Below are 26460 nucleotides of genomic sequence, written 5' to 3' on the forward strand. Positions count from 1 at the left end.
TTGAAATAATAATAAAGTTTTATTCATTGTCCTCCAAAAGAGTGCTTATCCAGAAATTTTATTGAATTAAATTAAGAACTCTTTAGTGCTCAGGGATAACCATAAATCCTTAGGCAGGCCTTTTTCCTTTACTTATATTTTTGCTCTTCTTGAAAGGTAGAGAAAAATCAGCATAATGATACCAGCTGTTTTTTATTCAGCTCTTGCTATATCCTAGGCACTCTGGTAAGTATTCACCTTCTCATTTTTGTCTTCCCAATAGTTTAGGAGCTTTCTAGAGTTGGCACTACCATTTTAGACTGAAGAAACTGGTAAGAGTTGAGTGACTTGTCCAAGATCACAGAGCTGGAGAGTGCCAGAGCTGTGTTTGAGCCCTGATTTCTGTTGATTCTTGGGCCCATGTTCTTGATTTCTATGTTTGACTGGAATTCAGTGCAGCATCTGACTTTTTATTACATGAGACCAAGAAAGCAGCTAGTTTATACATAAAACCTGATCACCAATATAAGGTTACACACATTATTGCTGTTGGATGGTGCTTATAAAAATTGTTACACCTTTTCTTTTGAAGGAAGTTTAGAATTTCATACATCTTCTATTTCTGTCACTGTGTAGTGTACTCTCAACTTAAAATTCTGGAATCATCTTTGTTATCTTCTGATATCTATCCTTTCATTTACATGTACTCATCATGTTCTCTTTATATTTCTGTTTTAACTGTCACTACTTCTTATATTTGGAGTATTGGAACCATCTTTTTGTGGTCTACTATTACTGCCAATCTCTACTGTCTTAATGATCATACACATTAATCCAGTATTTTGAAGCTCAGCTTCTCTCATGTTGCATACCTGTTTAAATCATTATTTCCTCATTACCTATAAGGAAAAATACAGCTTTATAAATCTAGAATTAAAAATGTTTGATAATTGGTCTAATCTATCATTCCATGAGTTTATGTGGCTTTACCTTCTTTCCCCCTTTTCTTGCCCATGCTGCTGCTACTGCTAAGTCACTTCAGTCGTGTCCGACTCTGTGTGACCCCATAGACGGAAGCCCATCAGGCTCCCCTGTCCCTGGGATTCTCCAGGCAAGAACACTGGAGTGGGTTGCCATGTATATCCTTAATCTGGCCTATTGAAGCACAGATTTTCTCTAAGACTCATTTGTTGTTTTTTACATGCTTGGTATTTTGGTTGTCTTTTTGTGTGTGTTTGTCTCATTTACTCCACTAAATTGCTAAGTCCTGAGTGTGGAGGTGAAAACTCTGAGTCCATCATAATATTTAGCATAGTTTCTTGCACATAGCACTGTGTAAAAATATTAATGGATAAATTTTTGTAATTTCCTGGTGGTTCTGCAGTAAAGAATTCATCCGCAACACAGGAGATGTAGGAGACGTAGGTTCGATCCTTGGGTCAAGAAGATCCCCTGGAGGAGGACAAGGCAATTCACTCCAGTGTTCTTGCCTGGAGAATCCCACGGACAGAGGAACCTGGTGGGCTATAGTCCATGGGGTCGCAAAGAGTCAGACTCAACTGAAGTGACTGAGCATGAGCAGGAACAAAAAAAAAAATTAATGGATACATTTTTGTAATTTTAAAATTAACATATAATTCCGGTTCTACATTGCTTTTTTGTTAATTTCATAAATGTTAGACTGAACTTAGTAGACTAGGCTTTTCTCTTACGTTTTTCTATCTTTTTAATTATATTGCATAATGAGATAGAAATGTATTGATAAAACTTTTAACAATTTAAAATATTTTAAACAAATCAGTTTCACTTAATAATCTAATCTGAAAGATATAGAAAATCTACTCTGAATTAAAGCAATATGCTCGTTATTACATAATTTTTAAAAAATAGCTTATATGTTATTTTATTATATGGTAATATACAGTTTTGATGGAGATAAACTGAATATTTGTAGTGCAATAAATGTAGAAAAATAAACAATTTATCCTGCCTGATATATTCACTGTAGTTGTAGATTGTTCAGAATACTGAGTAATAACATGAGGAAATTTGAAATGTACTTAAATACTAAGTTTAAAACCCTACTTAGACATGGATTTGTTTTCCAAGAGTGGACTGCATTTTTGTTTATAAAAATTGCTTCTTGCTTTCTGCTGAATTGAAAATATTTCACTCTTTACTTTCCCCTATTTTGTTTTTCTTGTTTTGATAGTATGAATATTTATGTCTATTTTCTTTTTTTAAAAATTGTGGATGGTCTATAATAAATAAATATTTGTACTTTAATGTGTAAATTATTTAAACCATGTTCTATGTAAATTATTTTTGCTTTGAAATATTTGAGTTTCAGTAAGAAAGTATAATTTCATACTGAAACCAAAGAATAAGTTATTATAGATTTTTATATATTTTGATGTTTATGTTTGTTAATCTCAGAATGGTTTCAATGTCTTTTAAATGCAATTTTAATGCAATATTATTTTAGCTCAGCAATGTCATACATTCAAAATGTTTGAAATTTCTCATGTTTTATTTTTTCCTAAAGTATTTTTTCCAAATAATACTGTGCATCATAATGGTGTCTTCTTTTACACCTCATATTTTTCTAAAAGATATCTTAAATTATTTTACCATTTAACTTGATTTTCAAAACATCCAAATGAAACCATAAATATGTCTTTTAAAATAAGGTCTCACATGTGATGTAAATCACTGCACATGTCTGATCTTATCTCACAAGCAAAACTGTTACATTTAAAAAGTAGTGACTTTTTAAGTTCGTATTATTTTTTAAAGAGCCTGAGCCTTAGATTCAAAGCACAGATTATCCATTTTGACTATCCTCATTTAATCATTTCATTTTTAAAATTAGACTGCATCTTACGATCCAAAAAATCCTCACTAATGTGCATTTCTGGCTGGGTTAATTCCCTTTGTCATAAAGTGGAAGCTAGCCTAAATTTTCTAATAATTTTTCATCATATTGAAATTCATGGCAAAAATAAAAATGAGATAATTTTGAATTCAAGTGCATATATTTTATAGTGATACTCTTCACCCTTTTCTCTCTGCCTAAGGAAATAGAGAAATTGAGTTTAGAACTGAGTGAAAGCAAGCAGCGCTTGGAACAGCAGCAGGAGAAGGCAACCCGGGCCAGAGAGGAGTGCCTGAAACTGACAGAACTGCTGGGCGAATCTGAGCACCAACTGCACCTCACCAGGTACTGCCTAATCCCATTATGCACCATAGCACCAATTTCATTCCTCAGATTTTTGCCACAGGCTTCCAAACAGTTGTTAGAGTTAAGTCTTAGTCATTCAGTTCACACACAGTTTTTAGGCATATTAAGAAAAGTGGAGATGTGGTAAGCAAAACACCCAGACATGTGAATGATAAGTGTGGCAGGGAATTTCTGATAAGATTACAAACCTATCATCTACAATGCTAAAATATTTAGGTGATTCTCTATCAATATAAGCAAAATGACATATTTCTTCTACCACAGCCACTACCTCTCCTGTTAATTTTATGTCTAATAAAAATGTTGAACTGAAGTATCTGAGGAATATATTTAGGAACATAGCGAGATAAGGTCAGTGGTGAAAGAGACAAAACAAAAGACATCCTAAGATGCAAACTGAGGTGGAAGTGCTACAAAATAAGCAACCTGAGTCCTGAGGAGGTGTAAAAGTTAGAGATGGAACTGATTGATGCTATTCATGTTTAAACCATTACTATAACCCTGCTTATACCATCGTGGTTTCAAATTACATCACTTCCATCATGAGATATTTTTATGTGAGAGCATCATTGTCATAAAACTTTAGTGAACACATAGCTCAGCCCTAAATTACAATAATACAATTTAGGTAGTAAACATTGGGAAATTTGTTATATTGAAAACACACACAATATGCATAAATATACAGACACAGAGAAAAATTCAAACTGAGATTGTAGGTGTTTCACAGTACCATATAAATGGTTTCTTTTCCTTTCAAGTTTTAGTACAATTTTTCACTTTTCAGATCAAGCCTTTGGGTTTGTTCAATTCTTAGAGTTTTTCAGTTTTTAGAGAGAAGTTTGTCTAAATACCTACATAAGTTTATAAAATTTGGTTTATTCATAAATTAGAAAAACACTGGTCTTCTGATCATAGTAAAATGTTGAATTTAAACTATGAAAGGGGACTGATCCCTTTTACATTAAATATGACAATGTAATTCTGAGCACGGTATGATAACAGATGGAGAAAAGCACCACTTGAACAGCCTGCATTTGGAGAAAAAAAATACTCTAGAGGTTGTTGAACCTCCCAAAGTTTTCGGTTAGTGTTAAGATGCCTCTAGTTCTGTTAAAATCAAACTTTGTTAAAAACATTTTGTTATGATAATATTCCAAATGGTTTGCCAAGTTCCCTTTTAAACAATGAAAGAAAAGAGGAGAAAGGAGGAGAAAGAAAGGAAAAAAATGAAAGAAAGAAAATAAATTATTTATACACATGGGATATCTGGAAAACTCCCAATAGTTGAAACACTTTATTGAGAAAAAAATTGCTTAATACTGCAGAATATAGCCATTTTTTTAATGCCCACTTAAAGTATTTCACTATAGAAGTGAGAACATAATGTTAACATAGTTCCTAGGGTTATTTAATCTTAGAAGTTTCAGAATTTAGCTTGATCATGATATTTAATAGTTTTTCTTCTTTGTCAGACTTCTATTGAGAACTAACCATTTGTGTGCTAAGTACTACTAACCCACAGAAACAGGACAGCTTTTAATGTCTCAGTGTGGCTGAACTTCAATAAATAAATATTAGTGCTGGTTTTGCCCACTTTGCCATTCTGTCTTATTCAGAGAGTTAATTTCTGAAGTCAAAGTCCATCGAGAGTTTTCCTGTGCTGTATCAATTTGTACTGTCTGACAAGATCCATTTCTTGCAAGTAGAGCATATTAAGATGCAGCAACTGCTGAAAATGGACTGGTGGTAACTAATTCCTTTGTTCTTAAGAAAAACGGTTTTGCTTGGTTCCATAGAAAGCTTTTTCTATTGAGCTTTATTTATTACAAGTCTACAGAAATTTAACTTAGTTTTATAGAAAATAAAGCTTAATTATCTATTTTCTAAATGCAGTACTCTTTTGTAAGCATTTTACACTTAGTCTATGTTCATGTTTTATAAAATCCACATTCATAAATTTAAAGATGACAATAAAAATGAAAGGAACTGTATATATCTCTGTTTTGCACAGAAAATGACTTGCTTGTTGGACTAAATATTTCTGATACCCAATTTGGTTTTTCTTAGCATTTGCTTCCCTTCACCATTCTTTATTGATTTATATACTCAAGTGTGTGGCTGAGAAATTTCATATATTTTGTTTTTAGCTGAAATAAATAAATCTAACACAGGTAACACTTCATTGAGCCTTAATTTAAATATTTTGAATGTCATATTCTAGACAAAGTTTAAAATTAAATATGAAAAAGATGCTATAAAATAGTGATAAAATAAGGATTTCAAATCTTCTAGGGCAAATAAAATTTTAAAATGAGTAGAAATTTATAGGTCAATCTGTCACTTCTTTTGGAATTTTCCTTTTTTATCTAATTGGACTTAAAAATGGAAAATAGAAATTCAACATTTTTTGAAGGACTTAATTAGTAAACATACCATCCACTTATTTAATGAGTATTTATTGAGCACCTACTATCTTTTATATACATTGGTTGGCCCTGGACATAGAGAGAAAAAATAAACTCAGTTCCTATCCTTAGGTTGTTCACATTCTACAAAGGAGCCAGATCTATATATGCAGTTACAATAGAGTGTGACATCAGGGTAATGAGAGAAATTAAGACTGCCACAGAAGCACATAGGAAAGAGAACTGTCTCATTCTATTAATTGGAGGACTCGATGGACATGAGTTTGAGTGAACTCCGGGAGTTGGTGATGGACAGGGAGGCCTGGCATGCTGTGATTCATGGGGTCACAAAGAGTCAGTCACAACGGAGCGACTGAACTGAACTGAACTGACTGAAGGAGATAGGGAAAGCTTTCTGAGTTCATGAATAGGAGTCCTCAAAGTAGAGAAAGATGGGGCAAACACCCCAAGTAGAGGGAACAATATATGCAAAGATGTAAAGTTGGGAGAGAATGTAGACTCTACAGTTACTTTAGGTGTTTGACAAGAGAGGGAGAGGGACAAGGGGAAGGGTCTTGTGGACCATATTCTGGAATTTTGGCCATTCTGAGAATAAGGGATTACTCCTAATGTAATATTTTAATCAGGGCTTCTAACATGATCAGCTTTTGGGGTTAGGATCCCGACTCAGACAGCTGTGTAGAGTGAACTTGGATAGTTGACGTAGGAGATAAGAAAACCAGTTAGGATAGAGCTGGTAACTACAGCCCATAGGCCAAATCTGGTGCATCATCTGCTTCTAAAGTGATCCATGAGATAAGAATTTTTTTTTTAATATTTTTAAATGACTGGGAGGAAAAAATATATTTTATGACACACAAAAATCATAAATAAAATTTTATTGGACACAGCCATGATTATCCTTTGTGTATTATGTGTAGCATTTCCATGGCAGAATTGAGTATGATCCTCAAAGCCCAAAATATTTATTATCTGGCCCTTCATAGAAAAAGTGTACAGCCCCTCAGTTGGGAGTCTTGTTTAACTCAAGAAGTCAAGAGAGCTTGAACTATGCTAGGATCAAATGTATATTTAAGGAAGGTAATTGAAAGGCACTGTGAAAACAGATTGGTTGTGGAAGAGATGATTGGCAGGGACTCCAATTAGAATATAAGTACAGTAGTAGTCCTCAGCTGTGTATGCACCAGGAGAATGGAAAAGATACAGTATCTTCAGGAGGCGTTTAGGGTGATGATAAGAGAGACTGGAATTAAAGATGATTCCTGACCTAGAAGATTGGGATGGGGGAGGGAAGGGAGGGAAGGGAAATGTGTATAATTATGACCGATTTGTGGTGGTGTACTGAAGAAACCAACAGAAAACTGCAAAGCAATTTTCCAGTTAAAAAATTTAAAAAGTTTAAAAAGATGATTCCAAAGCTTCTAGCCTGTGTTAAGTGGATGATCCATTAATTCAACTAGGGAATGTTAAAGGAGTAGCAGAGGCAAGAATATGCTTTATTTCGGAGCTCTGATGAAGATGTCCAGTGTAGATCCAGTGTGAGGAGAAAGATCATGACAGAGGTTTAGATCTGGATGCTTTTTACATAAAGATATTGTAGCCAAAGGAGTGGGTAGAAGCACATAGAGAGGACCATGTTTTCAAGAACTGTGGAAGAATAGCCAAGGAAATGAAATGGGGCCTTCAGTATATAAGAAAAGAATAAAGTGTGGTTCAGGTATATTCCTGGTGAAGTAACAATTAAAACCATACACATGTTAACAAGGGTGGGGAGGCAGGTATCCTAGGATTGAGGAAACTGAGTTTTGATATCTTTACCCAGGCACTCACTGTCTTTGCAACTTTTGACAAATTACTTAATTCTTTGAACCTGCATACTCACCTGTAAAGTTAGGTTAGACAAGATGATTTCTAAGTTTTTTTTTCCAACTCTGATAGTCCAACAACATGAGTTAAGACAATGCATTATTAAATTCCTGTTTCAGGGCATTCAGTTCAGTTCAGTTCAGTCGCTCAGTCGTGTCCGACTCTTTGCGACCCCATGAATCGCAGCACGCCAGGCCTCCCTGTCCATCACCAACTCCCGGAGTTCACTCAAACTCATGTCCATCGATTCGGTGATGCCATCCAGCCATCTCATTCTCTGTCGTCCCCTTCTCCTCCTGCTCCCAGTCCCTCCCAGCATCAGGTACTTAAATTGCTTGGAATATCCTTTGCTCAAGATGTTTCCTTAGTTTATGAAGTTCAGAGAGATTTCATAGAAATGTCCTTCATACCACCATTTACATTCAGCATAATTTAGGCTCTGGTGACTTCTCTTAAGGGTTATGAAAATACTCTCCTAACATCCTTCCAATCTCCTTTGCCAGCCACTGCTGTATATATTCATAAGCACTGTCTTGACTTAGTCAGGGAATCCCATGAACAATGGAGCCTGGAGGGCTACAGTCTACAGGGTCACAAAAAGTCAGACATGACTGAGCGACTGAGCACACATGCACACATGACAGGCTCCCAACTTCCTAATTGTTTTTCACTGCTACCAGTTCCATCCTCTCAGTGCAGATTTCCAGCATGTGACTTAAGCAGATGCAGACCTCCTTTGACTTTTGGTCTCTCCTCTCCTTCTGCTACTCTGTAAACCCAGAATACCCCTTTGAGCTTCTTTAGACTCTTACCTGGAAAATCCCATGGATGGAGGAGCCTGGTAGGCTGCAGTCCATGGGATGGCTAAGAGTGGGACACGACTGAGCGACTTCACTTTCACTTTTCACTTTCATGCATTGGAGAAGGAAATGGCAACCCAGTCCAGTGTTCTTGCCTGGAGAATCCCAGGGATGGGGGATCCTGGTGGGCTGCCATCTATGGGGTCGCACAGAGTCGGACACGACTGAAGTGACTTAGCAGCAGCAGCAGCCCTATTATAATCTTATTTTCCAGGTTTCTCTGAAATCTTAATTTTTCCACTGTAGTCCTCCCTGAGGACCCATGCTAGAGGGAGCACATCTCCCTCTGAATCCTCCTTCCCACTTAGAGCTGAAGGCACTTGCTACTACTAAACAAATCCCTCAAAACAGGGAAAATGAACATCTGAAAAAATAAATTCATACTCTGAAGATTTTTATGTATCTGTTTGTCTTCTGTTCTGTGATGTATTGTTCTTCAAATGGGAGGAGAGATCTTATTAATATTACAGTTCTCAGAGCACCTAGCTTAGCTCTTTGCAAAGAGTTGGAGTTCAATAAGTCATTATTATAAGAATGGTTAATACAAGTTTATGACTGTTTATTCAAGCCCAGTATTGATGTGTGTGTGTATATATATATATATATATATCTACGTATTCTCAGATATATCAGGTAAAAAATATGAGATGGAACATATTGGAGCCAAAGTGAAACAAATACCCAGTTGTGGATGTGACTGCTAATAGAAGCAAGGTCTGATGCTGTATGCGACGAGTTGACTCACTGGAAAAGAGTCTGATGCTAGGAGGGATTGGGGGTAGGAGGAGACGGGGACGGCAGAGAATGAGATGGCTGGATGGCATCACCGACTCGATGGGCATGAGTTTGAGTGAACTCCGGGAGTTGGTGGTGGACAGGGAGGCCTGGCGTGCTGTGGTTCATGGGGTCGCAAAGAGTCAGACACGACTGAGTGACTGAACTGAACTGAACTGAACTGATGAGATGGAACAAAGATGAAAAATTTTGTTGGGAATTTTTCTTGTACATATTATACTATGTTATGATTTTATAACTTTTTTCATTTTTAACTTAGTGTGCACATATATGTTTAAGTATAGTCAAATCAAATGATAACCCTTCTAACAACTCAGTAGGTTTGGTAAAGTGCCTCTCACCTTACTTGAAAACCTCACACACACACAGAATTTTAAACTAGAGGTCTCTACAATTAAAAGATGGTCCCTCTGAGAGTGTTTGAAACCAGTGCCTGGTAAATATGATCATTAAACATACATAGCCTAGTATACATTAAAACAAAAGCAAGGCTACTCCCTTCCCACTTATGTCTTTGCTAATAGTAATCAAATAACTTCTTTCTTTTCCATAACAAACTTCCAGCTATGTTTAAAAATATACGTTCATGTATTTGCTCACTCTACATGGAACATTTCCTGTTACAAGACACTATCCTAGGGATGGTGGGAGACATAAATATAAAACAGCTTCAGATGCTGCCCTTCAGAAGCTTATATAGTGGGGGCAAAAAGAAAATACACAAAGAATTGGTAAGATAAATGATAATATCCAAAAGGGATTTTGCAGATAAAATATTATGCAAACAGAGGGACAGATAATTTCTTATTATCCTTGGTAGCATTTGGACATAGGAAAATGGAAATGAAGGACATTTCATGGGAAATTCCAGGGGCCAAACTGGCATTTGGGAGGTACACATGTATACATGAGAAAGTTAAATACATACAAGTATCAGTCAGCTTCCCTGATAGCTCAGTTGGTAAAGAATCCACCTGCAATGCAGGAGACCCCGGTTTGATTCCTTGGTCGGGAAGATCTGCTGGAGAAGGGATAGGGTACCCACTCCAGTGTTCTTGGACTTCCTTTGTGGCCCAGCTAGTAAAGAATCCACCTGCAATGCGGGAGACCTGGGTTCGTTCCCTAGGTTTGGAAGATCCCCTGGAGAAGGGAAAGGTTACCCACTCCAGTATTCTGGCTAGAGAATTCTATGGATTGTATAGTCCATGGGGTCACAAAGAGTTGGACACGACTGAGTGACTTTCACTTCACTTTCACTTTCATTTTCATCAGTCTCTGAGGTTAAGAATACGTTCATTTTGGGTCTGCCTGGTGCCATGCCACATGTAGTGGCTTTTAAAAAAATAATAACAGAGGTATTAGCTAAAGGCAAGTGGCCATCACTTACTGAACCTCTACTGTGTTCTGGGAACTGAGCTGAGTGCTTTTCATTGAGCTCTCACAATAATCCTGTAAGGTGAAGACTATTATTTCCTTGTTTTACAGTGGATGCAACTAAGGCACAAAGAGGTAAAATGATTCATCTAAGGTCACACAACTGGTATATCTTTGAAACGCAGAAATTTGCCTGCAAAGCCTATATAGTTATCCATCAGGCTGTAGTTCTATGTGAGTTTGTTTTCTATGTGAGTTAGTAGGGAAATGGATTAATGTGATCATTTCCAAGAGACAACCAAGAAAACCAATAACATAAATTTATAATAGAGATAAGTGTTGGCTGCTCTCTTATCAGGTCAGTTCAGTTGCTCAGTCATGTCCGACTTTTTGCGACCTCATGGACTGCAGCACGCCAGGCCTCCCTGTCCATCACCAACTCCCAGAGTTCACTCAGACTCATGTCCATTGAGTCGGTGATGCCATCCAGCCATCTCATCATCTGTCATCCTTTTGCTGCCTTCAGTCTTTCCCAGCATCAGGGTCTTTTCAAATGAGTCAGTTCTTCACATCAGGTGGCCAGAGTATTAGAGTTTCATCTTCATCATCAGTCCTTCCAATGAATATTCAGGGCTGATTTCATTTAGAATTGACTGGTTGGATCTTTTTGCAGTCCGAGAGACTTTCAAGAGTCTTCTCCAACACCACAGTTCAGAAGCATCAATTCTTTGGCACTTAGCTTTCCTTATAGTCCAACTCTCACATCCATACATGACTACTGTAAAAACCATAGCTTTGACTAGATGGACCTTTGTTGGCAAAGTAATGTCTCTGCTTTTTAATATGCTCCCTTATACACTGATATAAATACCAGTCGGTAAATTGTCATCTTAGCTTGTGATTTTCCTAGGAAACAGTGTCCTTTGGTGCATCATTCACCTTAGTCATTTAATGTATTATAATAAAGCTGTCACTCTACTTCTTAATTTCTTTTGTACCCAAGAGAAAAGAGAGGCTTTTATTAAAAAGTGGAAATTCCTTCACATATTTGTTTTTGACATGTCCAAACATCTGTAAAAAGCTATAGAATTTAAGTCCCTCTCACAAGACTACCACTTACATACATAGTAGACAGATTATATAAAGTGATATTACATATTAAAACAACCATTTCTGAATGCTTGTGTAATTAAATACTGATTGAGGCAATCACTCTTCTCTGTAACTATCATGTGTGTATTGAAACACATGCTTTTGAATCCTGTATCTTTTTCTCAGATCTAATCTGGAAGGAAATTAGGAAAAAATTAGGAAGTCTTCCCTGTTTATTTTCCAGAGAATTTAGAAATTGAATTGCACAAAATGCAAAAGGGGGGCCAAACTGACAGTAATCCTGCAGGCTCCAGTTTATATCAGCAGAGCTTCCTTTAAAATGTATATTTCCCCTTTTACATAAATGATGTTTTCAATGATATGTACTTCGAAGAACTTCTCAGAGCAGGAATCTAAGGGCAGTTCATGATATGAGTAATTATGCTCTGACATAGATCTAGATGGGAAGATTTAACCTTATGACTGTGAGATGTGGAAACTTGAACTTTAGTATTTGTGTCTTTTTGAGAGTGAAAAAGAGTGTAAGAGAGGAGTCACCTGGTTATCCAATTATGATGGGTGCTTTAACTTTGGGAGGATGATTAAGTCTTCCATTCCAGAGCCTTTAGCTTCCAGGTAGTAACCGTTGGTTGGGCTTGCCCAGTGGCTCAGTGGCAAGGAATCCACCTGCAATCCAAGAGACATAGGAGATGTGAATTTGATCCTTGGGTCAAGAAGATTCCCCTGGAGGAGGGCAGAGCAACTCACTCCAATATTCTTGCAAGGAAAATTCCATGGACAGAGGAGCCTGGCTGGCTACAGTCCATAGGGTCTCAAAAAGTCGGATACGACTGAGCACGAGTACATTCCTTAATTTAATGGTTTGAGTTCTAGGATTGCCAAATGAGTGAGGACTCTTTGGTTGAGGTAAACAAAACCCCCAAAGGGGGAACTGATTAGTTTAATGACCAGACCATGTAAAACCCAGATGTGGCTGGGGCCTCAGGGTTTCCTGGACCAGGGACTCAAGGCAGCACCAGAATGCAGTCATTCTCTGTCAATCGCAGGGCTCGACTTCCGTCTGAATGTTGGCTCATTATCTCAGGTTCTTCCATACCATGGAGCCACATCCCTCAATCTGAACTAAAGATAAAGGAGATGCCTTGTTTTCAAACTGTAAGAACGTGATTTCCTGGCTTCTCCACTTCCAATTTGAAACCTTCAGTTCAAATTTCAAAACTGAGTCATGTGCACACATACCATTTTGGGTCCTGGGGCTGGCAGCCTCAGCAAAACCCCAAGAGAGTTGCACTAAGCAAGGGGGAGGTTGTCAGAGATCTTGACTAAATATAAGAACAGAGGTCCCTTCTATGTCCTCTATTGTCTTTTTAGCAATCTCGGCTTTTTCCTTTGGCTAAGGGATGATTGGGAGTGGAAAGAAGAGAAAGAAGAGTACCTCTCTGTCATGTTGGCTTGAGAATGATATTCTCCACTTTCAACATAAGTCCAAGGAGGCATGATCAGTTCTCCACAGGGATGCTCTGTGGTTCTATTTAAAGAACTCTTAGAGTATAAAAAGAGAGATGTAAAGGATGCATAGATTTTTGTCTAGCACATGCCAAGCACTGTGCCTGGCTTCAGATAACAGTGGTTTAGTAAATGTGGTCCATGGTGGGCTGTGTGTTACTACTCTGTGGCAAGATAAATCCAAGATGAGAGTGTTTGGAAATGTTTTTATTTAAATTGCCACAACATCCACGTGCAAGATCAGTATGCTCTCTCTTTTCTTTTTTCGTATCTTTATTTTTTTTCTAGTATTTCTTTTTTTTCACTTTACAAAGTTAGTGCTTTGCAAAAGATTAGATATTGTTTATAAAAATGATATTTTACATAAGAAGTTTGAAACACCCTGCTTTCTCAGTGAGAACAACAAGCCTGAAGAAGCTGAGTCTTGGAAAAGGGAACCAAAAAAGTCACACAGCGGGAAGGGGGAGTGAGAATAAAGGAGGCAGAGTTTGCATTGGATCCATCAGACTCTAGAACCTGTGATCTGGAATTTGTATTCACAAATAAGTGTAAAAACGTATTTAAGAGCTAAATAGGAATACTTTGGGGATTATAAAGTGTCAGTTCATGGGCCAGGAAACAGGCCTTTTTCATCTCTGTGTCTTCAGCACCAAGTTCAGCAGTAGGTTGTTTGACAAGATCTCTGTAAATACTGGATTAACATACCTTTCCTCTCTATTGTTAGTGAAAATTTGGAAGGAATAGCACTCTTTTTCAGGCGACAGCTAGCTTAGGTCAAAAGTCCAGGCTTTCAATATCTCTTCTTTTGAAGGGAATGGTGTAACATTGACATGTATTCTTGCTATTCCATAGTGAACTGTATCTTTCTTTTTTTTCCAAATTATTGAGGAATTTTTAGCCTAAAGTTTCCATTTAAAAGTTAAGCTCATATTTTCCTTATACTCCTTTCATGAATAAATTAAGCAGAGAACGTGTCAAAAATAATTTTAAATGGATATATGTGCAACCAACATCTTTTAAGTCTTGAAATAGACGGCCTTGGTACTGTTTTACATTGCGTCCTCTTTTCCTTTCCTCCTCCCCGCCCCCCACCACCCCCCTCCCCAGTATCAGAGGGAACAGGCTGTCAGGGAGCCTGGAAAGACAAGGCATTTCATTGTGCTCTGATGGATGCCACGTTGCCTGAGTCCACTCTGCTCCACCTGTTTGGCCGGCTAAGAACCCTTGTCTAGGTGTGGCCCAGGGCAAGAGAGGTTAGAGTCAGAGGCTACCAGAGAATGGTCTCTGCAGGTTCTGCTTAATGTTTGTGAAGCCCGAATGTGTGTGCAATGAACATCCACACCGGGGATGTATTCTTCTCCCTGCCACACAGGCCCACAGCCTGGAGCATGGTGGCAGTGGCTGCCAATTCATTTTCTGAGGAAGCCCAGAGGAAACCGAGAAAGTATTACCCACACCACTCGCCTGACTCAAAACACTGAACATCAACCTCAGTGAAAATAGGAGGAAAAAAGCAAGAGCAGAATTGTTATCCTAGTAGCCCTCAGTCTAAATATGTCTCTGCAGGAAAGATCTGCTGTCTAACACTAATTTAAGGTAAAAGAAGTATTTAAAAAATCCCCAGCTTAATATTAGGCATAAGCCACTTGTTATTTAGTGTCTCCCTGATACCCACAGAGTGGGTGAATATATACCCACTATACCCAAGGTAAGGGTGAATATTGGTTGGTAAATCCTGGAATCAAAGCTGATTTTAAGGATCCTGAGGAAAGAAGAGGCTTGGAGTACAACCAGTCTCCTCAGTGCCTGTCTCAGGCCTTGTCTCGTGGAGGACAAGGGCCCAGTTCAAGTAAGAAAAGAAAGAAAGTGAAGTCGCTCAGTCGTGTCCGACTCTTTGTGACCCCATGGACTGTAGCCTGCCAGGCTCCTCCGTCCATAGGATTTTCCAGGCAAAAATACTGGAGTGGGTTGTCATTTCCTTCTCCAGGGGATCTTCCTGACCCAGGGATTGAACCTGGGTCTCCCGCACTGCACACAGAGTTTTTACCATCTGAGCCACCAGGAAGCCCAGTTTCCAGTAAACAAACTTTTATCAAACTACTACTCCATTAGACAGGCCAAGCAGAGGAGACAGTGCCCTGAACTCAGGAACTCAGCATGGGAACCAGAGAGGTCAGAAAATGTGTAGAAGCAGCATGTAGAGCAGATGTCCAGCTGAGCAAAGACTGCTTCACCTTGGCTCTGTGTGACCTCTCTCCACCCAGCAGGCTCAGGTCGCCTGTGGGGGGGCTGAGCGTGCCCCTTCCTGACCAGGTGGTGGAGAGGTGGAGCACAGGGAAGGGACCAGTATCTTTAAACTCATTCCTTTGAAACCAGTGTGTGACTACCTCCAAGGACCGTATTGTAGACCAGGGGACTTACCAAAACAAGGCACCCTGTGTTGAGAGAGTAGTTGTAAATATAACTGTACCCACAAAAGAATTATATAAAATAAAGTAACAATTCACTTTTGGAATATATGCAAGAGAGGTAGGAGGCTGTTCAAGACAAGACCTTAAAAGTGGGTTTTAGCAGTGTTCAAGATTTTCTGGTTTTTCAATAGCAGATCTGAAGTGTGGTTCACCTGCCTGGACATCGTTCTGTTTCTGATTATCTTCCATCACCCTGGGAAGTCTCTTACCACACTTTATTTCCTACAGATCTTAACTGTGATTTTATGAGGATATACATGAGTATGAAAATCATCTAATACAGGTTTCTGTAAATCTGAGGTATTGCTCATCCATTCAGGGACTCCAATGCTGTAAGTATGAATTCATGTAAAATAAATGAAATATCAGTCACAGTATGTTGCTCAATCTAGAAAATGTTAGGGCAGTGATCTCATTACTCAAGTCCTTTGTTGCAAGGTGGTGGTGTTGACAAATGAGGAATACAAAGAGAGTACATTGTTAAATACTACTACTACCTATTTTCTGAATCTTAGGTAGCCCTCTTCCTCTTCAGAGGAAAAACCATCTTACCATTCCTGATATTGTTTGTTAAACAATATCTAATGGAAACAGTTCCTCAACCTAGGGGCTCTTCAAGCTCTGCTTTTTTGCACTGATGGCAGTTCTCTATTCTTAGCCTATTTCTGAAATAAGGCATTTATTCACAGTCATTCACAATTGACATAATCATCAATGTTTGGGTTGAGGAGAGATGATAATTATATTAAGGAATAATAAAATTCATCTACAGTGAAAAGAGAGCTCATGGTGGAACGTAGATGAACCCAACAGACTCAGATCCTGCACTCCGACTAATTCTCACAAAGAATTATCTGAAGAATTATCTGTTAAAAGTGGAAGAAAGAATGACAGCATGAGACAACTCGTGTAACTAATAAACTTTTTAAATGCTGTTTCATATGTTTGGTTTTCATTAAATTCAGGAATGATTGCAACTATGTTGTTGTGATTCAGTCAACATTTATTCCTATCTGTTTTTCATATACAAAGGCTTAGGGATGCCAGAAAATAAACTGTTAACGGAGAATTAACTTCTTTGGCATGCTTTCATACTTATCTTCCAAATTAAAGAAAATGAAATGGGCAGAAACAGAGTGTAGATTACCTCCTTTTTGTCAAAAATGGTGGGAATTTGAAAATTAATAATAAAAAAGGGAACAGATGCAGTAACATGCCAGAGGGAGATTAATGTGGAGAGTAAAATCTGTGAGCAACAAAACTGAAGCAAACTGAATCAGTGGGAGGTTGTTGTACAATCAAAATCAGGATAAAAGAGAAATTACAAACAACCCTGCACTTGTCAAAGTAGTAGTAATGAAATCCTGACTCTGCCAGCAGTGAGAACCTGTGTTAGCACTTTGGGGTAAGGATGGTAGCCGGGTGCCAGGTAGGAGGGCAGTGTTAGGTTGCTGGGCAGCAGCCATCTTGTGTAGAACAGATGGCACCGAAAGCTGGCAGGGGAGGGGCTCCTTAGCAGAACTAATCAGACAGTAACAGATAGGGCAGCTGGGAAGACTGACCACAGAGAGAGAATCTGCGGGGTAGCCGAGTGCCATGATGTTTGCAGTGGTGTGCCCATTGGTCTGAGATAAGACCTTGCAACGTCTTTCCCATCTAAGGAAGAACGGAAACTTTTGTTCAAAAAGAAAAATTGAATTGCATCACAATTGGGGGTGGGGTGAGTATTGGGCAGAGATTGAGAAAGGAAGAATTGTCCATCTCAGAATGGTTGTGTGAGTTTTCAATCTCAGTTTTCACAGAACTTTAATTTTTGCAGTTCGTATGGTTCTGCCATCCTCATGTGTATAGTGTGGCACGTGGAACAATCACTTTATATATTTTACATACCAGAGAGTTTACAGTATCAAGGCTATAGTTAAAATTAGAAAAGACTTTTTGATTATTTCTATTACATGTCTTTCACTAATGCAAACCAAAAACAACCATAAGATCCATGCCCTTGTGCTTAATAATTTCTTATGACCTGATTTAAGCCATATTTGATTCAGAGCCACTTGCCCTTCTTTTTTCCCCTGTGTAATTGTGGATTGAACATCAAAATGTAAGCATCAGTCAAAACCTAAAACCTTAAAACAAGAATAAAAGTAAGTCATTCTGAAAGAAATGAAAGAGAAAACTGACCTGGTAAATTTCATAATTTACTAAGGAGCCCATGATTTTTTAAATATAGAAATGGGACATTCATGTTAAAACTATTACTTTAACAAAGAAATCCAGATCGTCTACATCTGTTTTTGAGCTAGTATATTTCTTTCTTTGCAGAAGGTTTGTAGCTTGGCTCAATTTATTCATTTTGAAGGGGGAGGGGGAAACATTACCAGGATTTGAAATAGGTGGTATAACATAGCCATATGCTATTTATGCAGCAGTTTCTGCAATAAATCTAATTTGGTGCTGTCAAAAAATTAGACTTATTTGATATAGCAGCACATTAGTAAATGATTGTGGCAGATTTAAAGTTGTCATTTAGTCTCTTCTTACTTAACAGAATCTTGCAAATCCGTTTCTCCCCCTTAATCAACTCTATGAAAATGTCTCAGTTCTTTGTCCTGCAGTCCTGCAAATATTTCCACATCTGAAAGAAGGTCTTGCCTTAAGGTAATTGAGGAAGGGGGTGGCAGAATGGATATCCTCCGGTGTTAAAAGACTTCGTGAATATAAAGGCAGAAAAATCAATAAACCAGAGAAAAATAATAGTGTTTTAATCATTTTCAGTTCTTAGAAAAACAGAATTATGTCTCCTCAGAATGTAGATAAATTAAGGTCAGTTCTTCGTTAAGGAGTTTAAATATTTTACCTTCCATCCTATGTCCATATGCTGCTTTAGGAAAACTGACGTTAAGGAACGTGAACGACATCAGCTCTTGGTCTTTACCTGGCAGTGCCCTTAGAAGCGGCTTCCCTGTTCTCTAGTGCAACCCGGCAGCATTGCTTCAAAGGCTCTTTATTTTTGCTGTGAAATTTGTGTTTCAGGTGTTGGTAGCAAACTATCTGAAACTTTTTCCTAAGTGTTTTCTATTTAGAAAATAAAATAAGCATGTTATGTATTAGGCATATTAACATTGACAGTAGTCTTTGAATTTCTTAAAGTGGCCCATTTGTAAAAGTAATCATAGTATTATTTCCCTATTCTTTTTCTTACGTATTTATGGAGGGGAATAGTGAGTGTGTTTGTGTGTATGCACATTCATACATCTGTGTGTGACTATAAGTGATGTTAAACTGAGTGGTTTTATTTGTTTATGTTCTTAGACAAATTTTCCAAAACAGCCCTACTAGTGTGTTTTTCAAATGCAATTTGCTAAAAATGAAGAGTTTCTTCATGGTAATTTAAGCAACCTCTATTAAACTAACATTTTGCTAATACTTATTTCTGTCATATAGCAAATCAGACCACAGAAGTGATTAAATTACCAGTATTCTTTCCATGTTATTCAGAAGCAGGGACCCAGGGAACCAAACTACCATAAAGCACAGATTACACTAAAGGGAAGAAGTGGCCAAAATAATGTTAACAAATTTGCTGGGTAAATTAGATACTATTTTTGAAATTTTTTCCACATGAAAAGGAATTATTTAGAAATTATGTTTTAGGAAGATAAAAGAGAAAGCACCTCTAAGGATTCATATTTTATGTTCAAAATCAATATGTTATATTATATATATATTACAGAAGAGTGATTTATAGGATATAGAGTATTTTGGATGTTAGTAATAAAATTGAAATTAGAGCTAAAAAAGAATGGCTCTGCAGTTGGATTTTAAGCTATCATTCTTGGTTTTCATTTTTACTTTTATATTTGGTATTAAAATAATTTTCTTAAAACACATATAAAAATTGCTCTGATAAAATCTTTTTAAGTAAATTACATTTAATCAGTCAGAACCTTAAGATTCAAATTTTTAATTACGTGTTTTAGAATGTTTTTATTCATAAAACCTGCTTTCAATTATATAGCAGTGAAAAGAATTTAATTTTTATCTTTTCTAAAAATAATTTAGTGAATTTTAAAGGTTTGATTAATTTTACTTCATAAAAGCACACGTAATAAGAGTAAATCTTGGAATAATTCTCCCAAATTATAAAAGCAACATTATGAACAAGGTGTCGTTTAGCATTATATTTGTAAAAATGCTTTGGTTAAAATATATTTTCTCCTAAAAAGTGATCTCTCTTTTTCTTATAAGAAATTTGTGTCAAGTCATTGATTTGTCTTTTGCTAAAGAATATGGTTGTCTAAAATACTGGTGAATAATTCAACATAAAGTGATTTCATGTTCAATTTATGAAGGTAGGATAAGTCTTTGATAGCTGTAGATGACACAGAATAAATTTAATTGAGAGTATCATTTTCATCTAATCACCTAATTTCCATGAGTTTATTTCTTTCACTGGCCTATTGATACAACTTACATTCTTTAGATAGATGATATGTTTGGCAGCATGTATTTGAGTATTATTTAAGCAGAGTTGTTTATTTTTTACATGATGGAATTTAAAATATCCATGAATTGTTTTGTGTATCATAGGTTAAAGTTTTCAAAGCAGTAATGGAGCTGTGTGTTAATATATAGTTTATAATTGAAATGGTACATATTTGTACATTTTAAGCATTTCAGTGTAAAATTTCTTAATTGGAATACTCTTTCCCTTGGCTAATTCATTAGTGAAAATATTTATTCCTCAAGTTAATGCTATATAGTATGAAGCAATTTTTACATACTGTAAACTTGTTTATGATATTTTGATTTCACTTTAAAACTTTTATTTTGCATCTTATACATATAGTTCATACTCGATATAATAAGAAGTGCAGACACACATGAAGGAGATACATATCAGCTGTCTGGTTTTACAAATGATCATTAAAACACTATGTCTTACTACTTTGACTCCAAATTATTGTCTTTCCGAACCCAAAAGTAATTTTCACAAGTACATTACACAACAGAACTTCATCTTCTGCTGGTTAGCAGTAGAGGATTTAAATCCATGCCGACAGTTCATTTGACAATGACCTTGAGGGGCTTTGCTTCTTGAAGAAGAAAGCAGAAGCTTGCGGTAAACAAAGTTCACTTCTGACAGATGGATTGAATGACAGAAAGGTTGCGAGTGCCAGAATAGCCCTGGCAGAGGAGGAAATGTTCAGTGGAATCCAACAGGAGAGGAGGTGTGAACAGGTGCAGGGTTGCTGACGGAAGGGGAACCAGATGGAAGGAGCCAGAGCCAGTTTATTTAAAGGAAAAGGCAGAAAACATTGCAAGGCTGTGCGATCAGTGGCTAAAAGTGTTCATAGAGGAAGGTAAAAATTCACAAAGCAAAACTGCACAGTGGGGTAGCTAACGCTTAGCATAATGGTAGTAATTTGTGAGTTTAGTTTGGAAGTTGCAATTGAAATACATTCATCTTGGCTCTTGACACCATCAAGTATAGATATCTGAAAGTTGTTTATTTTTTTTTAAGTTTCTAAGCTTTTTTTATCCATCCATTAATTTAATTTCTTCCAGCCAGAAGCTCCGTTATGATAATACTAAAATTGTGTCGTCAGCTAGGAAAAGAAAAAAAAAAATTTAAAGTGAAGATTAACATTCCATTCAAATTTATCTTGTGATGCCTCAGTTTTGTTCACATATGGGAAGCGAATGCACGCACTGTTGGGTGGCATCTGTAATATCTAAGAAATTTGCAATGTTAAAATAGATGCCGTTGGTTGCTTTTGTTGTTGTAAGTCTCTGTTCATTTTGTGAAGTCCGGTTTGATTGTTTCAGCCGGAATAATGCTCTGTGAAATATATGTTTGCCTGCCACAATCTGCAGGTTAATTTCTGTTGCTGAGATTGTCCTGATTTTCACTGACTTTCAGTGACCTGCCTTCAGGCAGACACCTGCAAACTAAGTATCATTTAAAGTCGGAACAGTTTACAGTGGAGCTAAGAGACTTTTAAACAATTTTTCTTAGACCTATGAAAACGAAAGTTTCTCTCTGCAAACTAAAGACATCTTGCTGATCATCTGTCTGGTCACATCATGCCTTCCGTTTATGTGGGCCCATGTCTTCCACTCTTGTCCTTGAAAAGTTCCTATGTTACATTATTGTTAAAAAGATGCCAATATAAGAGCAGCCTTGAGAAAGCAATCACCAGGAAAAACAGTGAAAATGCACAATTATCTGGGGATCTTAAAGATCTAGTAATTTACCCACAAAAGTTTCTGCATTCTTCTCACAAAGATTAAATACTCAGAGTAAATTCAGTGAGCACTGTGTTCACATTCCCTATCTCAGAGCCGCCTGGATCAAATAGATTACATCTGATTAGGTCAGGGTATTTGGGGACACTGATTTTAGAGAAAATGTCTATGATCTATGACATGCTTTTGTCAGTGAACAGAACTGAAATTTGATTAGCAGTTATAGAAGATGTTTACTTACGTTTATATTGTTTGTAGAGATCAACACTTTTGGTCACTTTTGAGACTGGATGAGGCTATATACAACTATCCATTTGAAGGGAAAATAGTGATTTCTTCTAATAAAAGGGAATTAATAACCTGTGTGATTTTTTAAAGCCAACTGTAAAATGTACTTCTTTCTTCCAACTCATTAAGAAGTTTTCATCCAATGGATATTCTTATTAATCTAAAATTTTACATAAAATTGCTTTCATTGTAAGATACTGATTTTGCCAACTCTTCTATCATAGTGACTAAATACCTTTTGATAGTAATGTTACTAGCATGGTGCTGCTGTGTAAAATAATACCATAAAACTCACTTGAATTATGGAATTCAAATTGAAAAATAGTGAACAAAAACTGCAACAATTAGTGTCATCATTTGATATTCATACTGGAAATCAATTTGCAAGCTCTTTATAGGTAGAACTAACAACTTTCCAGAAATATGTGAACTTAGTTGTACCCAGCATAGTGTTTTACATCATAGGGGTCTTGAAATTTTTTTTTTTTTGAATGAAGAGTAAAGGGGTAACTGCTGTTAAAGAGTCCTTCATTCAACATTCGTTCATTTTTAAATATCTTTATTTATTTGGCTGCACTGAGTCTTAGTTGAAGCACATGGGATCTTCAGCTGTGGCACATGAGCTCTTAATGGAGGCATGTGAGCTCCAGTTCCCTGCCCAGGGATCGAACTCGGCCCCCTGCACGGGGTGAGCGGAGTCTTAGAAACTGGACTATCAGGGAAGGCCCTCGTTGAAAACTTATTGAGTGTATTCTGTTACAGCTATAGAGGGAACATTTAAGCACTGTAAAATTTTTAAATGAAAAGACTGTGATTCTTCTTTACCGATATCCTACAACCTAGTGGACAAGGTTTATGTAACTATATACCGTGTGTGTGTGTGTGTGTGTGTGTGTGCGCGTAAAAGCTAGAAAACAGCATATTTAGATTTATGAACTGTCCTGAACTCAAAATCATCTTAAATGAATGAATTAATGAAACTACTCATGTAGGCCAATACTCATTATGTGAAACCTGAGATGCACAGAAGTTCAGTGACATGTCCAAGGTCAACAGTCATTTAGTGGAAGCTAGAAGTAGAATCTCCATTTGTTTGCTTCTAATATAGTGTTTTTCTCTGCCTTCCACATACTACTCTTTTGTATTAATTGATAATATAGCTTGTCTGAATAAACACATTAAAATCTTTATGTAGAAATCTCAGATGATCTGTGGCTGAAAGGGAAAGTAATTTTCTTTTGGGGCTCAGGCATATGATTATTGGTTCTTAAAAGAAAAAAGCAAGGAGTTTTAGCTTACAAACAAAAATTACAGCTTCTTGGAACACTCCTCCTAGGAGTGGTGGTAGAGATAGCTCCTTGGACACACTGCTTAGATGAGCACGTTACTCACATTACCTCAGTCTCCATGCAACCTTTCCAGGTTGATTCTGCCATGAGTCCCATTTTACAGATAAGAAAGCTGAGGTGCCTGCAGGTTAATACCTTGACCAAGGTCACAGCACCACCAAGTGGTGGAGGTGGGATTCAAGCTTAGGCAGTTAGGCTCCGGAATAAGGTTTTATCCATTGTGCTATTTGCCTCTGATGGTAGTAGGTGGTGCGAAAATATTCCTTTTGGAAAGTTGAATTAAATAGGATTCCTGACAGTAGGGCTTCTCAGAGCTTTTAATATGCTAACACATTGTATGACTCTCTTTAGAAAGGAATTTTATTTTCCCTGTTTCCCAAATTTATATGACTTAGGGAAACTTTGCTTTTAAATCTCCACATATCTCCCAGAAAAGTTTTTGGGAAATACACAAACTAATCTAAATCACTTTGTAGCAGGACATCTGAGAATTATCACATGGGAATTGTTTTCTTATCTCATCCGTGCCTCTGGAACTTCACTCTCTGTCCCCACCTCCCACTCTCGTTCATGAAGAGAGCAGGGAGGTGGGTAACTTTCATGTCAGGTGTAATCAGTGCTCTGAAATGGAAGTGAGAGAGGAGAGACGTCTTTGACCATCACTTGAACAGTTAGCTGTGCCAGAGTCACATTATAGCAAGTCCTTCCATATTTGCTCTTCCAACTTTGCCTTTATATATGTCAACAGTTCTAGAAAATAAATTTGACAATTAAATAATTTGATGCCAATCAGCTAATTGAGTTGATGTACCTTTCAAAGCTTGACTCTTAGAATAAGATTTCATAGAGTAAAACATTATGAGTACTTTTGGGTATAAATTATTTTAAGCAATTTTCTGCTAGGAAATATTGGCATGTATTTAAAGTCTGGGACCCTAAGTCAAACTCTGCGATAGATTTCATTCTCCCTCAGTTCTTGGCATACTGATATTCCTCCTTTCTGTGTGTATCCTTTCCCGTTTTCAGAAGAAAGGCAGCAAACTTATGGGCAGTACACTCTAAAAGTTGAGAAGTTTAGCACTCATAATGTGTTAACGTTTCTATAAATACACTTGAAAGTGCCTAGAATTCATAAATATTTCAAGTGAGATTTTCTATAAATAATGATCTTGTAATGATATTGATGATTGGAATTATGATTCTCATGAGGGCTCACATGTGGTCCTGGCGTTCCCACTCACTCTCCTTTCTGGGTTCTCAAATGGTATTTCTTCCAACAAATAAACCCCACCAGTGTCTGTAGAGATTTGAAACCATTCAGCAGCTTATTTGTATTTCACGAAATGGAGATAATGTTTTGCAATAAGTAAAAACTACAAGGCAGCGGATAAACTCACCAGGCAGGATAGTTTATTACACGGGTTGATAGATTGACTGACTGACTAATACTCTTGATAGACTTTGAAACTGTTAGTTTCTTACTATAAACAAGAATGAATGATATGAGGATGATTGCCGAAGATTCAGTAAAAAAATCTGTGGAAGAGCTGATCTTAGAGAATCTGCTATCTCCCATTTAACAATTATTCCAAGGCTATTAAATGATAAAGATTTTCCAATTATATACACATTAACTTATTAGGAGCCTGTAATCCATGTATATAACCAGACATTTTTCTATAATTTGCCAGCTTGGCTGTATGGAATAATTTTTAATATGCTTCATAATTTAATTTTAAATATGAATATGTATTTTGGAAGTTGCTTCAAACCAAATCAGATTTACAAAAAAAAGTTTAGAAAGCTTATATTGCTTACATTTGTATAATACGGTGACTACTTCAGCTTTAGCTCTTAGTTTTCTATCAGAGTTCTTTGTTTCTCCTTTCAAGCAATGATGACTGGATGACACAAATCAATTTATCAAGATAAGAAAATGTTATTTTAATAATTTTTGCTTTTTATAAAAATTATAAGATTTTATATCATCATGATGTACTTAAAGTTAGTATGTGGTTACATGGTTGGTTTGATTCATGCAACATCAAAATTAAAAATGATGCTTTGCTTTGGGGAAGGAGGAAAGGAGTTTTGCTCAAATCAGCACATTTCAGTAGAAATAAGGGAGCCACAAAATGCAGACCACATATTAAACTTTTCAAATAGTCATATTTTAAAAGAAACAGGGAAAGCTAATTTTAATAACGTAGTTTACTTAAACCAATGTACAAAGTAGTATCAATATGTAGCCAATATAAACTAATTAGATATATCTTACTCTTTTTTACCCCTAATTTTTCACAGAGGTCCAGACTTCCAGCAAGTCTCTCTTCAAACTAGCCACAATTCAAGCGCTTAGTAGCCACATGTGGCCAGTGGCTGTCGTCCAAGCCACTGTAGCCCTTGACCTTTTGTTCCTCAATTTTCCTGGCTTTCCCACAATGCCCACTGTAGATGCAGCCACGAACCCTAGAATCTGTTGCTACAATAATTGGAATCATTCTGTAAAGTGAGAAAATCATGTCTGCTTTTCAAAAAAAAATTGAAACCAGTAGCCAGGACTAACTTTGGTTAATATTTTTCTGAAGAACTGTCACTTTGAGGGGAGGAGGAAGATAGGGAAAGCAGCTGAACAACAGCTGCACCAGCAGCACGTTACAATAATTTCTTCCATGTCTTACTGTCCCCTCTTTACCTTTACATGTGAAGAGCTGTGGAAATTAAACTTGACAAATAATTCGATACCAGCCCATTATGTGAATTTAGGCACGATACTATCATTTTAGTAAATGATGAAATGAGCGTTAGGGTGAAACTCTACTCTGGTGTCACACAACTAGTGCGTGGTAGGCCAGGGTTCAAACCTAGATACTATATGCCCGAAGTCCAAGCTCATATCCACTGTACCATCTCCCTCTGTATGGGTTTCATCAGTAA

General features: G+C 36.9%; 1 protein-coding gene across 8 annotated transcripts in view; it reads left to right on the forward strand.

Annotated features, from left to right (window-relative positions):
* SDCCAG8 (SHH signaling and ciliogenesis regulator SDCCAG8) overlaps positions 1-26460 on the forward strand; it is a 280184-nt gene that overhangs the window by 157117 nt on the left and 96607 nt on the right. For all 8 annotated transcript variants that reach the window (XR_016039634.1, XM_088845502.1, XM_088845497.1 and 5 more), the window contains exon 13: positions 3057-3199. Coding sequence is in view for 7 of the 8 variants with exons in the window: in XM_088845502.1 (XP_088701628.1) it covers positions 3057-3199 (143 nt within the window). In the remaining variant the exon portion in view is untranslated. The remainder of the gene's footprint in view (positions 1-3056; positions 3200-26460) is intronic.

Source organism: Moschus berezovskii, chromosome 17, assembly GCF_049115385.1.
Source record: "Moschus berezovskii isolate FMDL1 chromosome 17, NW_MosBer_1.0, whole genome shotgun sequence".
Taxonomy (NCBI): Eukaryota; Metazoa; Chordata; class Mammalia; order Artiodactyla; family Moschidae; genus Moschus; species Moschus berezovskii.